The following is a 15387-nucleotide window of genomic DNA, read 5'->3' as shown; positions in this document are numbered from 1 at the left end:
TGATGTCAACCCTCTCTTGACCTGTAAGGAAGTTTGGCGGCGGATGAGTGTGCTCTCGGGCCGCAACCAACGCTCTTTTGCTCCCATTATCCTTAATCTACCAACCGATCCCTCTATCACCATCCCTCCCGCGAGGGAACCAGAGCATTTGCAAAACACTTTGCAAATGTTTCAGCTACAGACAACTTTTCTCCACAATTCCGTCGTCAAAAACAAACTGCAGAACAGAAACCACTTTCCCAAGTAGATGCCACTAACCATAGATACAATAGACCTTTCTCAATAGCTGAACCAAACTGGCCCCTCAGAAACTGTCAGGGCAAATCTTCCGGCCCTGACAACGTAGGTTATCCTTTGCTGAAAGACCTGCCCCCGTATGCCAAACTAACACTTCTTAACATTTACAATAGCATCTGGTCCACCGGGAATATCCTGGCGGACTGGAAATGTAGTTTAACAGTCCCGATACCTAGACCCAAAAAAACATTAATGATAGTTACCGTCCGATCTCGCTCCTTAACTGTATAGCTAAGGTGTTGGAAAGGATGGTAAACCGTAGACTAACACAGGAATTAAAAGACCGTAATCTCCTTAGCAATAACCAGCATGCGTTCCAGCCGGGTAAAGGTACGGAAACGTACTTTGCCAAGCTGGACGATCTATTAGATTAAACCACCAATAGAGACCACCACATAGACCTAGCAATAATAGATCTTTCCAAAGCTTTTGATCGAACCTGGCGTCCTGTCAACCTTGACCAACTATCCCGCTGGGGCTTTGGTGGACTTTTAACCAAGTTCATTGAGAGCTTCCTTACGGACAGGACATTTACAGTACTAATAGAAACCGAACTACCCAACCCCTACACACTGGAGAATGGCGTTCCGCAAGGGGCCATTCTCTCTCCAACCCTTTTCCTCATCAGTATTGAATCCCATTTTTGCTCCATTCCCACAGAAATCCAAGTATTTTTCTACGCAGACGATATTATCCTGGCCTCTTCGTCTCACACTGCTTGCGAATCTCGTAAACACCTGCAAACAGCGGTTGACAAGGTTCGGCAGTGGTCGAGATGGACGGGCTACGAAATATCACACACAAATCCAAAGTTCTTCATATCTGCAAACACTGCTCTTGCAGTCAACAACGACCAATAACCTTTAATAGGACACCAATACCCAACACACGGACAACCGACTGAACCTGTTCAGTATGCTCGGAACTGGCAAAGCTCGGGCATCCTGCGCAACTCTGAACCGCATCATCAAATCCTGGTTCCTATCCAACCTACTCTACGGCATCGAGATTGTTTCCCGCGAGCGAGCAACTTTCGAGAAGAGAGTAACACCCGCCTACCATACAGCTATCCGCTACGTCACTGGTGATTATGTCACCAGCCCGATTATTTCCCTCCTCTGCGAAAGCGGTTTTCTTCCATTTCAGCTCATCATCACCAATAGACTCGTGGCAGCTGCAGCTCGAATCCTGGAGATAGGAATCGACGCAACTGCCCTCATTACCAGAGCTAACTCCGACCTGCAACAACTCACCAACCACCAGCTTCCTCCGATCATTCAATCCAGCCGCCAGGGAACACGTCCCTGGTACCATAGCACTCCTGCCATAAACTAGGAACTAAAACACACTCTCAGGGGAACCGGAAAAAGTAGCCACATCGCCAATACCACCTTTACGCACCTGATCCGGACCAAATACCAGCACCATCACCACATCTACACAGACGGCTCCGTTAATCGGGAGTCAGCCGGCTGTGGGATCCATTCCAGCCTCGAAAATTGCGCCATCAAGCTCCCTAACCACACCTCTATCTTTCCAGCCGAAGCAATAGCCATCCGACTTGCCGCCGACGAAGGACTTCGGACCGACATTCCGAACGTCATCTTCACCGACAGTGCCAGTGTTCTGGCATCACTTCATCTCCTGCAATAGTCCTCTGTTGGATTCCGGGTCATTCCGGAATCGACGGAAACCAAAAAGCCGACCGTCTTGCCAACGCAGGTCGGCTCCGTCCGGCCGAACCGCACAACTATCTTTCGCGCCGTGATGCCATCCGCTTCACTTACGCAATAGTCGCTCAACACTGGAACACCACCTGGCACAACCTAGACCTCTCCACAAAACTCCGCTCTATCAAGCACAACACCGCACCCTGGGACGATCCTGATTCCAGCCACATCCAACGAGAACTTTCCTGCCTTCGCATAGGTCACACCCGCCTGGCACACCCTACCTTCTCGACAGATCCAGTCCTCCACTTTTCAGCTTCTGTGGCGTCGACATTACCGTCCGCCAAATCCTTACCGATTGCCATGGATACACTACACACCGAACCACCTGCCAACTAGATACCGACCTAGCCATCATACTATCTCCCGACAAACAACAGCAGAACCGCCTCATCCGATTTTTACATATCAGCAACCTGTACTGAGAACTATAAATTCATAGCACAATAGTTTCCATATTACACGAAGAATAATAGTTAACCAATAGCTAAGCCATACTCACTGTAGTTTTTACCACACATATGTTACAATAGACAGGAAAGAGGCGAATGAGGTCTCAAAGGACCCAAAGCCTTTATAAATAAACGAAAAAAAATGTTTTGTCCCGACCACGACGAGGAAACCATCTCCCGGAGGACCTCCTGGAAGGAAGGAAGGAAGACCACCAAACCACGAAGAAAGGAAGACCCCGAGAAGGAAGGAAGGAGGAATCCCAAACCGAGAAGGAAGGAAGACCCCTAGAAGAGAGCGAGAAGAGGAAATAAAAGTAGGATTTCCCTCCGGACAAACCTAAAGGCCCATCAGAACGTTCTGGAAACACTTTCTTAATTAAAGATAGGTGATAAAGCATATTTACACCATAAAACAGAACCAAACTAGATCCAATCAGCAATGGTCCTTTCACTGTTACATACACAAAATAACATTGCCAAATTACATGCTTGCAGTGATTCGCATGCATAATAAACTAAAAGAACGGCTAAAGTCTGAATAGATGCCCCCCCACTCACGGACACTCATTTTTGCAACTGAGTTACCTTAAATTTAGGTAAAAGTTAAGCAAAAATGTGAGAAATCTTTGTAATAATGATTTATAATAATTTAAAATAACAAATAAAAAATGAATAAAAAATTATTACAGTAAAAAGTCTGAAAAAACCGAGCATGCCCGGGATAAGGCAAAATAACAGGGAGGAAATGCCTTGTTAATTTATTTGTACTCGTAATCCACTCGTAGACTTTAGCCAAAAGAACTACATATATCTAGATTTATTAAATAATGCTAGATAACATTGAACTTTTCGGAAAGGGGATAGGTGTGAAATGCAGTCGTTTATAGGTAGCTTAAGGTTAGCAAATAAGTATGCGTAAGTACTATGGTATGCAAATAAGTACTGACTATTTTATGCAACAAATTATTGAAGTCCTAAGCTCCCTGTTTAACAAGGTGTTTCGCATTGCGCTAATAAGGAATCCGTCTCATGCTGGTATAGACGGTAACGCGAAGGCGGATGGCAAAAAAGGCGCTTCTGAAGGAGACTTCTACGAGAGACATATTCTCATCCACGAGAACACCCGCTCTCCACAGAAATTCTGTATAACTCGTTGGCAGAATTTGTGGGACACTGACGATCTTGGTAGATTTCTCTACTCGATATCTACAAAAGTATCCCTACGACCCTGGTTTAGCGAACTCACTGAGGGTAGAGCGTTCATACGTATGATGTCAAGATTTATGTCTAATCATTTTACGCTGGTTGCTCACCTTCAGCGTATATGCCAGACCACAACGAAAGCGTGCTGTTGCAGTGTAGGATATCACGACATAGACCACCTTTTATGGTCTTGCAACGAGTTTAACCATGTCAGAGGGCCCCTGCTTGCATCTGTTGATACAATACAAAGAGAGAAAGGTATCCCAATTAGAGACATTTTGGCAACAAAAGACCTGCAATATATGAAGATCATTTTCATATTTCCAAGAGAGCACGGTTTAAACCTCTAAGTGTTTCCCTTCCCCTTAGTTATCCCAGAAGTGTGTGTTGTACTGTGTGTATATTGTTAGATTCATGTATGTAGTAAACATGTAAAACACTGTACACAAGTAGAGCGAATTCAAGAACAACAGCTACAACCAACGAACGAAGCAAACCAACAGAACTCTATACATCAAGGACGAAAGCAACAAGTAACGACGCTATATGATCACTTACGGACGGAGCTGCGATCGCAACACTTCAACCGAGTATGTCCGGGACAAGACAATACAGTAGGAGGAAATGCCTACTACAATAATTATATGTAAATACCAAGTTCAAGAGTCAAGAGAGAGTCTTCTCGACAATACGGCATGACTGCAATAACGAAAATAGATAAATAAATAAATAAATAAATAAAGGCATATTATGTGTTACTTTATGGTAACGACGCAATCATTGGAGGGCGGCACGCGCGCCTTTTGTCAGCTTGTGCTACCGGCCACGAGGGGGCGCGTTGCTTCGGACGACATCGGCGGACGGACCCGAAGCGAAGGATGACCGTGGTCTGGCGTGACGATCGAGAGAACGAGGAAAGGATCTTTCTTTTTGATCCTGACCAGCGGGCCAAGCACACGAATTTTTAGTTTCGCAGAATAAAGTAAAGTATACTAAAGAATCCACTAGCCTTTTTATTGCTGGTCAGGCGTTGCAATTCGCAACATTATGAATCAAAATTTTGGAGTTACAAATTGTTATGATATTTTCAATTGTCATCGCGTTACTAAAAGCTATAGTGTAATTTATAATTATAACATTAGTTCTAGATCTTGCTCAAGTTAAGAAATCAGACTCCTTGAAATCTTTGCACTTTATGAACTATTTCGTTGAGTAATAAAACATAATCGTCAAAACGGCAGAACAGATCGAAACATTTTTTCTTTTTGTACGTAACAACGGTTCGTTTTAAAACCAAACAGATTTAGGATGTCAAATTACAGGTTTACAGTGGCATTGAGAAATTTGGTGAAAACAGTCAGCCGTTTTACGATGACTGATTGGCTGGGTAAACCCTGTATCTCGTCGCAGGATTTGGATGCGTGGGAGATTGGTAATCTAGTGTACAACACGTACACTTAGTTTTAATAAAATAAGTTTTATGTTTCATCAGAAATTTACTTTGTGTCGGCCACCCGGATATCACATGGTAAAATAATTCAACTATTTGTAGATCAAGGAATTAAAACCGATGTTCCCGACGAAGCAATTATCTATGATCATCTTAAATAGCAGTCAACAACAAGAAGCTGTTGGGCTTTCTTAAGGTTCCAGAGCTACAAACAGATTAATCATAATCTTGGCGCCCAATCTTAGTAACTTCATAATCAGTCAATATCCGAGGCGTCTTCTGTAATATTTACAGAAACAGCACACAACAATTCCTGAAGAATACGTCTACATTATGGAATTTAATGACGATTGCTCACCTTCATGACGTGAGCACCAGGACACAGGTAGCCCATGAGTGTCGGACTTCTCCCTCGACCGGCAACAAGGACGTATCGTATCCGTTAACTGTATTTTTATCTGTTGTATTTTAAGTCAAAACTTATTGTAATTTTAGCGAATAAATCGAACGTGAAAACACAGAATACAAAAGTGGCGACGAGGAAAAGCACGAAACAGCGTAATCGATAACAGAAACACACCTCAGTGGATACGTGATGATGAACCCGAATGACCTCAACAGTGAACAGCAGCCGTCGCGCAATGCAAGCCACCAGCAAAGCAGCGTCCCTGAGCCGAATACAGCTTGGATTCATGAAATGTTCAGGCAGCAACAGTGTCTTCCACACCAGCAGTAGGAAGCTCTTCTGAAGCACCAGGAAAGTTTTCTTACGCGTATTATGTCGTCGATGAATGTGCGTGAGTCGTCAGGATCGGAGCATTTGATTAACTCGTTGGCCAATCATGTAACGGAGTTCCGATACGATCCTGAAGAGCACATTACTTTTGCTGCATGGTACGAGCGTTTTGAGGGACTTTTTGAGAAAGATGCTGCGAGATTGCCGGATGATGCTAAGGTGCGAATGTTGTTGCGTAAGCTTGGAGTGGTCGAACATGAGCGGTACAACAGTTACATATTGCCACAAAAAGCTAGTGACTATAGCTTCGAGTAAACAGTAGTGAAGTTACGTGCGCTATTTGGGTCAAAGGAGTCAAACGTTAGCAAACGGTACAAGTGCTGGCAAATAAGGAAAACTCACACAGAAAGCTACGTTTTGTTGGCGTGTCGGATAAATAAGTCAACTGTAGAAGCGAAACTGGCCCGGCTTTGTGAAGAGCAACTGAAATGCTTTATTTTTGTTTGTGCTCTAGCAGATGAAGAAGATGCTGATGTGCGCATAAGGTTGTTAAGCCGTATGGAAGAAAATGAAGATATTACCCTGTCGCAACTAACGGAATTGTGTGAAAAGCTAACGAATTTGAAGCACGATACCACCTTGATCGCGTGAGAAAAAAGAGTCCAAATGGTTGGCGAAGAAAGGAGTCGAAGCTCGAAGCCAAAGGGGCAAGGAGGTAGAAAGCCGCATGATCGGCAAGAAAAAAGCAGAGTTGCATGCTTTTTGTGTGGAGAAGGCCACTGGGCTAGGAAATGTTCTTTCAAACGCCATAAATGTACCAAATGTTATAGATTTGGATATAAAGAGGAGTTTTGCAGCGCTGCATCTCGATGGAATAGCAGAACAAGGCAAACCCGGAATGTGAGAATCGTGACGGTCAGTTAGAAGTGGACGTGGAAGCATGAATATTGTCGTAAATGGAACCCCACAGCAATTGATGCTTGATACAGGTGCTGATATAAACATTATCTCACTTAGGCTGTGGCAACACATTGGAAAACCCGCATTAAATCCTTCAATGATAAAGGCGAGAACTGCATCTGGTGATCTGTTGCACATCGTAGGCGAGTTCGCAGGTGCTATGGCAGTAGCAGAGCAATGCAAGTGTTGCATGATACGAGTGGTAACGGCGGATTTGGCACTTTTCGGAAAAGATTCCATGGATTTGTTCAATCTGTGGGACGTGCCTCTGACAGCAGTTTATAATCGGGTTGGTTTAGTTGAACCGTGCAGTGCAATATTGAAGAAGGAGTTCCCGAAGCTTTTCTCCGGCCAGCTGGGTTGCTGCTCCAAGGCGAAAACTCAGTTGAAGCTAAAAGAAGGTACAAGCCTGTTTTACGTCCTAAGAGACTTGTGGCCTACGCAATGTTTGAAGCAGTAGATAAGGAGCTTGAAAGGCTGGAAAAAGATGGAATAATTTCTAAGATGGATTATTCGGAATGGGCATCGCCAATTGTTGTTGTGCGTACGGCAAATGGAACAATAAGAGTGTGCGGAGATTATTCGACGGGCCTTAATGAAATGCTGCAACCTCATCAATACCCGCTTCCTCTTCCGCAAGATATATTTGCTAGTCTGGCAACTTGTACTGTGTTCAGTCAGATTGATTTATCGGATGCGTTCCTTCAAGTAGAAGTCGAGGAATCTTGTAGGATGCTGCTTAGTGTAAATACTCATCGCGGATTGTTTGTTTACAATAGATTACCGCCAGGAGTGAAAACTGCACCAGGAGCTTTTCAGCAGCTGATGGAGATAATTCTGGCAGGTTTAGATGGCGTTGCTGTGTATTTGGACGACATTGTGTTTGGTGGACCAAATGAAGAAGCCCATATGAAAAACCTACGAGCAGTGCTTAGAAGAATTGAGGATTATGGCTTCACCATTCGATTGGATAAATGCTCGTTCCAAAAGAAGCAAATCAAGTATTTGGACCATCTGTTAGATTCAAAGGGACTTCAACCAGATCCTGCTAGGATTGATGCAATCCTCAACTTGCAAGTTCCAACCGATGTTTCTGGGAATCAGATCGTTCCTGGAAGCAGTGAATTATTACGGCAAATTCGTAAGAAACATCAGCATGCTACGTCATCCGCTCGATAATTTGCTAAAGGAAGGAGCAGCTTTCACGTGGAACAAGAAATGTCAGGATGCGTTTGATCAGTTCAAAGTGATATTGTCTTCAGACCTACTACTAACGCACTACGATCCACTTCAAGAGATTATAGTTGCGGCGGATGCCTTATCCTTTGCATTAGGAGCGACTATTAGCCACAGAATGAAAGATGGGTCGATCAAAGATGTGCAGCATGCATCGCGTACGTTAACTAATACTGAGCAAAAATATAGTCAACCAGATCGCGAAGGTTTAGCTATTGTATTTGCGGTTACCAAATTCCACAGACTGATTTACGGAAGGCATTTTCGGCTACATACAGACCAAAAACCGTTATTACGAATTTTTCGATCTAAAACGGGTATACCGGTGTATACAGCCAACAGATTGCAGCGAAACGCACTGACGCCGCTTCTTTACGATTTCGAATTGGAATATGTGCCGACAGGGAAATTTGGTAACGCGGATGTATTATCAAGGCTTATAGCTAAACATGAAAAACCTGAAGACGACTATGTGATCGCGAGCATTAATATGGAAAACGACATACGATCTGTGGTGAGCAGTGAAAGCAGAGCGCTTCCCTTGATGTTCCATGATGTTGAACGAGAGACGCGAAGAGATGCTGAGCTTAGAAAGGTGTATGGTTTCATCAGAAGTGGTTGGCCGCAAGCAGCAGTAAAGGATCGGACTTTGAGCAAGTTCTACAGTAGGCGTGAATCCTTATGTACATTTGGTGACTGCATCCTTTTCGGAGAAAGGTTGGTAATACCATCCTCGCAGCGATGTAAATGCTTGCAGCAGCTACACCTAGGGCACCCAGGAATAGAAAGGATGAAGGCACTAGCGCGAAGCTATGTGTACTGGCCTGGGTTGGATTCGGATATTGAGATCCTTGTAAAATCGTGTCAGCCATGTGCCATGGCAGCTAAATCACCACCATCCAGTTTGCCAATCTCTTGGTCGAAAGCGAATGCACCGTGGCAGAGTTTGCATGTGGATTATGCTGGTCCTATTGACGGCGACTATTTTCTGCTAGTGCTTTACGCTTTTTCGAAGTGAAGAATTTCGAAATCATCAATAACTAGAACGATATCTTCAACAGCCACCATACGCATACTTCGTAGTTTATTTGCACGTTTCGGTATGCCATCCTTTCTTGTAAGCGATAACGGAACACAATATACCAGCGCAGATTTTGCTGAATTCTGCAACACAAGAGGCATCGAGCATATTTTTACGGCACCCTTCCATCCACAGTCCAACGGCCAAGCGGAGAGGTTCGTGGATACATTTAAAAGAGCTCTAAAGAAGATTAAGGAAGGGGGAAGCACCGTAGCAGAGGCGATAGACACATTTCTATTTACATACAGGAGCACGCCGACCACACTTTTAGAGCATAAATCACCTGCTGAAGTTATGTTCAATCGGAGGATTCGAACATGTTTGGAGTTACTTCGACCAAAACCAACATTAGACCCTGTATTAGAAGACGTAAGAACTATTCCAAGGAAATTCGAGCTCAACAATCTGGTCTATGCAAAGCAATATCGACGGAATAGTTGGAGATGGGTTCCGGGGGTGATAAGTGGATGCATCGGCCGAGTAATGTATGAGGTGACGATCGAGCAAGGCAGAAAGATACGGTCACACGTTAATCAGCTACGAACGCGAGTTGATGGAAACAACGCCAGTAAAGTTGCAGCTAAACTGGATGATACTTCGAAGAGGTCGCTGCCTTTGAGTTTGTTGTATGATGCATGGAACATGGTTGAGTAAGTCCATAACCCAGTCGCTAATCCAACTACAAGTCAACAAAACGAAGTGATAGATATTGCCAAAGATTGTATGTCTTCATCGTCTCCATCTTCGTCGTCTCCGTTATCATCGTCTGCGCCGAATTCATCGTCATCATCTTCATCGTCATCGTCACATACGCAATTGTCCCCAGAAGCGTTCTTGTCACCGACCTCGCCAGGGTTTGAAACAGCAGATAGCGGAACGCCTTCGCCTTCGCGCAACACAACCTCTACGCCGATTTTCGCGGGTTCGAAGATCGCCCCAGTGGATGGCATCGTACAACAGGTTTTAAAGAAGGGGGGATGTTGGGAGCCTGTGTATGCTGCGCTTTATGTGCCACTCACAAGTGAAAGTCGATGGTCACCTTCATGACGTGAGCACCAGGACACAGGTAGCCCATGAGTGTCGGACTTCTCCCTCGACCGGCAACAAGGACATATCGTATTCGTTAACTGTATTTTTATCTGTTGTATTTTAAGTGCGAGCAGAGTGTGGAGAACTTCTTCTTATTTGGCTCTACAACCTTGAAAAGTCTCAGCCTGCCATTTCTGGCTTTCTGAGACTTGATTTTACCCGTTACTAAATAGTACGTACTGGGAGGAGGTGTGGATGGGATTTGATCCCCCTCCGTGCCGCGTGAAGATCGGCGCCGCTATTGCCTTTGCCACCGTACCGCTTCAGGGTACGCAAAACTCGATGATTTAATTTAAATCACACATGCATCGATAATCGATTAACACATGCATCGTGAATCAATCAGTTAGATCCCTAACGACTTTAAACATGCGATAATAGAATATGTAAAGTTAGAAATACCCTCTCTAAAAACTCGGAAATAAATATTGTAGCATGCAAACATTTTCCTTAAACTACAACTTGCTGCATGGAATTGTCACCGTTGGTCTAAATAAACAATATGCGGAAATGAGCCGACGCTCGAACCCAGCGACAATCATTAATGCAAGAGCACATAACTATTAGCATGCATTAGTGCAGTGCGATTAGTTTCTAGTGTTCGCATTAAAGGGGGAAACGATACAGCATCATGCCTTAAAGTTCCAACGCCGAGCAGGAAATATCTTTTGCTAGCTCAAATAGCAGCTCGGATCAATGCATGAGTAGCATAATAAGCATAATGAAATGCCATTTATGCCTTTTACATAAAATCCAAAACTCGGGCGCGATTACGCGGTATGCTAACTTTCGATAATAGGTAAATATACATTCGGCGAAGAAATAGGCTATTCAAGACAAAGACCTCCCACTGCAGAAAAACAATTTTAGCCTTTGATTATCAGCCATACATGGCTTAGAGCCATTAGTCATTCACAGATAAGAACGAATAATCATTAGGCACAGAACTAAACTTTGAGAATGAAGAATGAAAACAGAAATAAAGCTATAATGCACCGAGTTTTCCCATGCAAAATAAAACAAAAGATTATTTTTTTCGTTATTCTTTCCTTTATTTAACAATGTGTACAACTCTGTCGGTTAACAATATTGTTTAGGTATTATTCTCTTTGAATGCATGCTCTAAACGCTCCAATGCCTTCTGCAGAATATTATCGTTTTGCTGACCACATGATATTTCTACTTCACCAACGTCACAGCGAATTAAATCAATCATGGAACGAATAAAATTGGGATTATAATCAAAAAGACGACACGCGAAGTTAATGTAACATTTATCAGAAAACGGGAAGCACTTGAGAGTGAATGAAAGAAAAACGTTTCCCATTGCTTGTTTCACCAAATCTGACGGTCCTTCTGTGCTGTCTATCAACTCAAATACTATTTCCAAAGCGATGCTTCTAGTAGAATACAATTCGTTACACATATAAGCGTGTTGTGTTATTGATGTCCCCATTAAACGAATGAAAAGTGCTATTGTTTCATAATTCTTACGATGGACGAGCGTTTTGATAAGTCTTTTCAACATTTGCATAACTGGTAGTGCGTTTGGTTTTGGAAGACATCGTTCTAGATCTACAAACATCTTTACAAAACGAGGCATCGTGTAAAGCAATAATTCTTCGTTGCGGCTGCAAAAAAATAGAAGCATTGGTTTTACTGCATCATTGGGATTTGTGAGCTTGGCAAAATACGGTATCCATTTGTCTATCATGTTGTAGGTAGTATCTTGTATTGCTACGTCACCTCTGTAATCCATTTTACCAATTATAGCCATAACGTCGTGCCAAATGCTTGCAATAGCCTCTATGCAGTCTTGCTCTATTTTACTATAAACAAGCATAGACACTGGCAGAAAAAAATGATTGAATGCTATGTTGTACAAACAGCTGTAATCCGACTCTATATAAAACACTTCCGGGCATTCCTTCAATGCTGAAACAAGTCCAGCTAGTATGCGCCTTCTAATAATACCTTCAGGATTAGATATCCATCCGTCAAAATTCTGGAATATGCCATGCAGTTTGCTTTTCATTTCCAGCTGTGTAGCAGTATCCGATTCCTTATAGCGTTTGGCAACAAAGACGAAAAATAGTTTAATTAGGTTTTCTTTGCTTTCGAACATGTCATATTTTGGAATGTCGCATATAGCTTTAAATTCCTTTAAGCCATAAACAACGCGGGTGAGTTCTAACATGCTTTCGCGGTCAAAATAGAATCCCAGTTTCAACCATTGTTGAATGATTACTTTATCTCCTATTATGGACAACATTTTTGAACTTTGTATTAACTCTTTCAAGTAAACTAGCACCAGCTCCGGGCAAGCGGTTGGACAATTGATATAGGTAGTAAAAAACGAAGGCATATGAACGACCGTACTGGTGTCACTGGCTGATTTAAGTATTGTCAAACGGGCAGCTATTTGAGCAATGCATGGAGGAGAGGCCTTATTTGTAAACTTTTCCTTCACAAACGGCATAACGTACTGGTCTATTGCGCTGCAATACTCATCATCCAACGATTCATCGTTGCAGTTCAGTGATGCGACTATAACTGAAAAGATAGAAAAGGTTTCAATAACATGCGTTGAATATGATTGGAAGGTAACTTACCTTGGAGAAGCTTCTGCTTCTCTCTCTCAGATGATCGGTAACGTAGATATTTCAGCATCCAAGGCTTTATGAAATGTTTTTCGCCACGGTTAAACGATTTTTTTAAGATAGCCTTATTGTAGATTAAATCCATTCCTTCGACAATAATTTTCAGTGCCGGTTGCATCCTATCTCCGTACTTTTTATATTGTATATCAATGCTTCCCAAAAATGAAGCAATATGTGCACTTTTATCGAAGCTTGAACCGGTAAATAAAACCAACAGTGCCATGTGGACTTGCGTAGCAACTAGGATACGGTTGATTCTAGCATCTACTGGAAAGTTTGCTGGTCCACTTAACGGGATGTTCTGAATTAGTTGCGACATTCTGGGATAGTCATTTTCAAAACTTGTAGCACTGGTCATGGTTAGGAACAACAACCCGAGGTTGTGTATAGCTTGCTCTGTCATATTTTCAAATTTTGTTGGTCCGAGTTTGAGGTAAATGCGATTGAAAATAATTTGTACCTTTCTATTAAGCGCTTGTGCCGTACAATGCCGTATTATCTTACTTAACATGATGAGAAACAGGTGGAAGCTATTCTTTTGCAGGTTTAAATGGTTCTCTTTTGTTTCCGGTGCTACCAGCAAGGTGGCTTGTTCTATGAATCCAGCTACAGAATGACTAGCGCTACTCATAACTTTCACGGGATCGCAAAGCGCAACGAAGCATGAGTTCAGACGAACGCTAAAATAATCCCAGACAGCGATCACAGTTTCAAATCGTTCCGGCCATAACACAGAAATTATCGGGTCCAAAAGCAGCAAAAACTGTCTAACTTGTATCTCCTTCACGTCTGATTTCAGAAATTTTTTCGCAATATCATCAGCAGCCGTGTAACCAGATAGCAGTGTCTCGCTGGCTTTATCGTTTTCCAACGTCGGACCATGTTCGTAGAATTTGGTTAACGCATTCATTAACCATATTTGAAACAGATAACCATCACTTCTTCCCTTTGCAGTTGCCGGCATGTTATCGTTCAAACAAATCCAGAAGTCGACTTTCTTTGTTGTATCCGCGAGCACCATCATGCCAAGCCACATGAGCTTCGTACAGAAACATGTATACGGAGTTTTGACAATAATATTATCAACTCCATACATCTGGAACAGATGATACGATAATTTCAGCATATCGGCCATCATTTCACCATATATTTTTCCGAACGTTGTAACTGTTCTCTTTTCGAACATATCGATAAGAAATTCGTCATTTGTAGTCATGGTACATTCCTTCACATCTTTAAGAATCAACATAAGAAGCCAACGCCATTCCAGCACACCATGGAAAATTTGATATCCGCAGCTCTCCTTGTCACAAAGACTATTCCATCCGTTCTTTAGCAGGGGATCCATTAAATCGGGTAAGGCACCAAGGACCATCGAAATACTTTCGCTTATCACTTGTCCTTCCATACATGTTGCGTTACCCAAAACTAGGCGTAAGAACCTTGTAATTTCTCGTCGTTGCACACGAATGTGGTTGCCTGTTTCGAGAGTTTCGTAGAGTTGCAGCTTTTGAATGCGTTCCCGTGCCATTTGCGACAAATAGTTCACCAACTGGTCGTACCATTGGCGTACTTCGATGCCGAATATGTCTGTGGTTTTATCCATCTCAAAAGGAAGGCCAAACGATATTCCTCCATTCCGGGCAAAGATTCGTAGACCGTACGATTGGTCTGCATTTGGTGATCGACAGTCGAAAACAGTATTTTGGCTGCTCATCATTTCACTTCACTTCACTGCATGCACTTCACATGGGAATGTTTTGGCACGATCCTATCGGTACGGGAAATAAGTAAAGACTTTACACCCCATTATCAACTATGCGTTTCGCCAAGGCTGCTAATCTTACCCATGAAATCGAATAGAAAACACATGGAACACCACCGAATATCTTCTAAGCTGCAAGTGCTGTATACAAGTCGTTTATACTGTAATTGTTGAATGACTGTAAAAATGTGCAAATTCTTAGAACAAAATTTTCATTTCTAGCACAACACAGAAAAAAGCGGGAAAAATCGCTTCGGGCATCAACCACAACAAAACATCATGGCCATGTTTTGCTGGTATGACCTCAATTTGACAGCTAAGGGAACCCAGGTAACAAAATCGTACTTTTAAGGCCAGGCTACATGATGCGAGATTTCAAAAAGTTTTCGCTTAAAAGGGGGGGATTGGCGAAATTTTTACGTCAAAAAAATATCGGTTCATATACCCAAGGGGAAATTCTCGAGGATAAATATCCCCCTCTCTTTCTATTTATACACCTCTTCCGTTCGCACTCATGGATGATTTGTCACACACTCGAGTTTGGTTCATGATGACCTTAATGTTTACATTTTGCTCTCCTTTTATTATTATACCCATCTCGTTTACGCCTATAGATTCACCTTGTTTGGGTGAATATGTGTATGGGCATGTGTGCACTCGTACAGGGTTGGTCTCGTTACTTTACGATACGAATGGTATATATTATACCGTCATTATTGTTTTTACAG

The 15387-nt window shown here is 42.7% G+C and overlaps 1 protein-coding gene across 2 annotated transcripts; it reads right to left on the bottom strand.

The window, feature by feature from the left end:
• Positions 1–11261: 11261 nt before the first annotated feature.
• Positions 11262–14958, bottom strand: LOC118512309 (protein MMS22-like). Of its 2 annotated transcripts, none has more exons than XM_036056563.1 (3): positions 14742–14958; positions 12847–14691; positions 11262–12787 (listed from the first exon to the last, which is right to left on the bottom strand). In XM_036056563.1, the coding sequence occupies exons 2-3, from the start codon at positions 14612–14614 to the stop codon at positions 11328–11330; spliced, it is 3228 nt and encodes a 1075-aa protein (XP_035912456.1). In that variant the 5' UTR covers positions 14615–14691; positions 14742–14958; the 3' UTR covers positions 11262–11327. The 2 variants fall into 2 exon arrangements, with proteins under 2 accessions (XP_035912456.1, XP_035912449.1); XM_036056556.1 differs by having other exon boundaries at positions 12847–14665.
• Positions 14959–15387: the final 429 nt, after the last annotated feature.

This window comes from Anopheles stephensi, chromosome X (assembly GCF_013141755.1).
Source record: "Anopheles stephensi strain Indian chromosome X, UCI_ANSTEP_V1.0, whole genome shotgun sequence".
NCBI classification, from domain to species: Eukaryota; Metazoa; Arthropoda; class Insecta; order Diptera; family Culicidae; genus Anopheles; species Anopheles stephensi.
The sequence above is the reverse complement of the archived record's forward strand: the minus strand, read 5'-3'. Positions and strand labels throughout refer to the sequence as shown.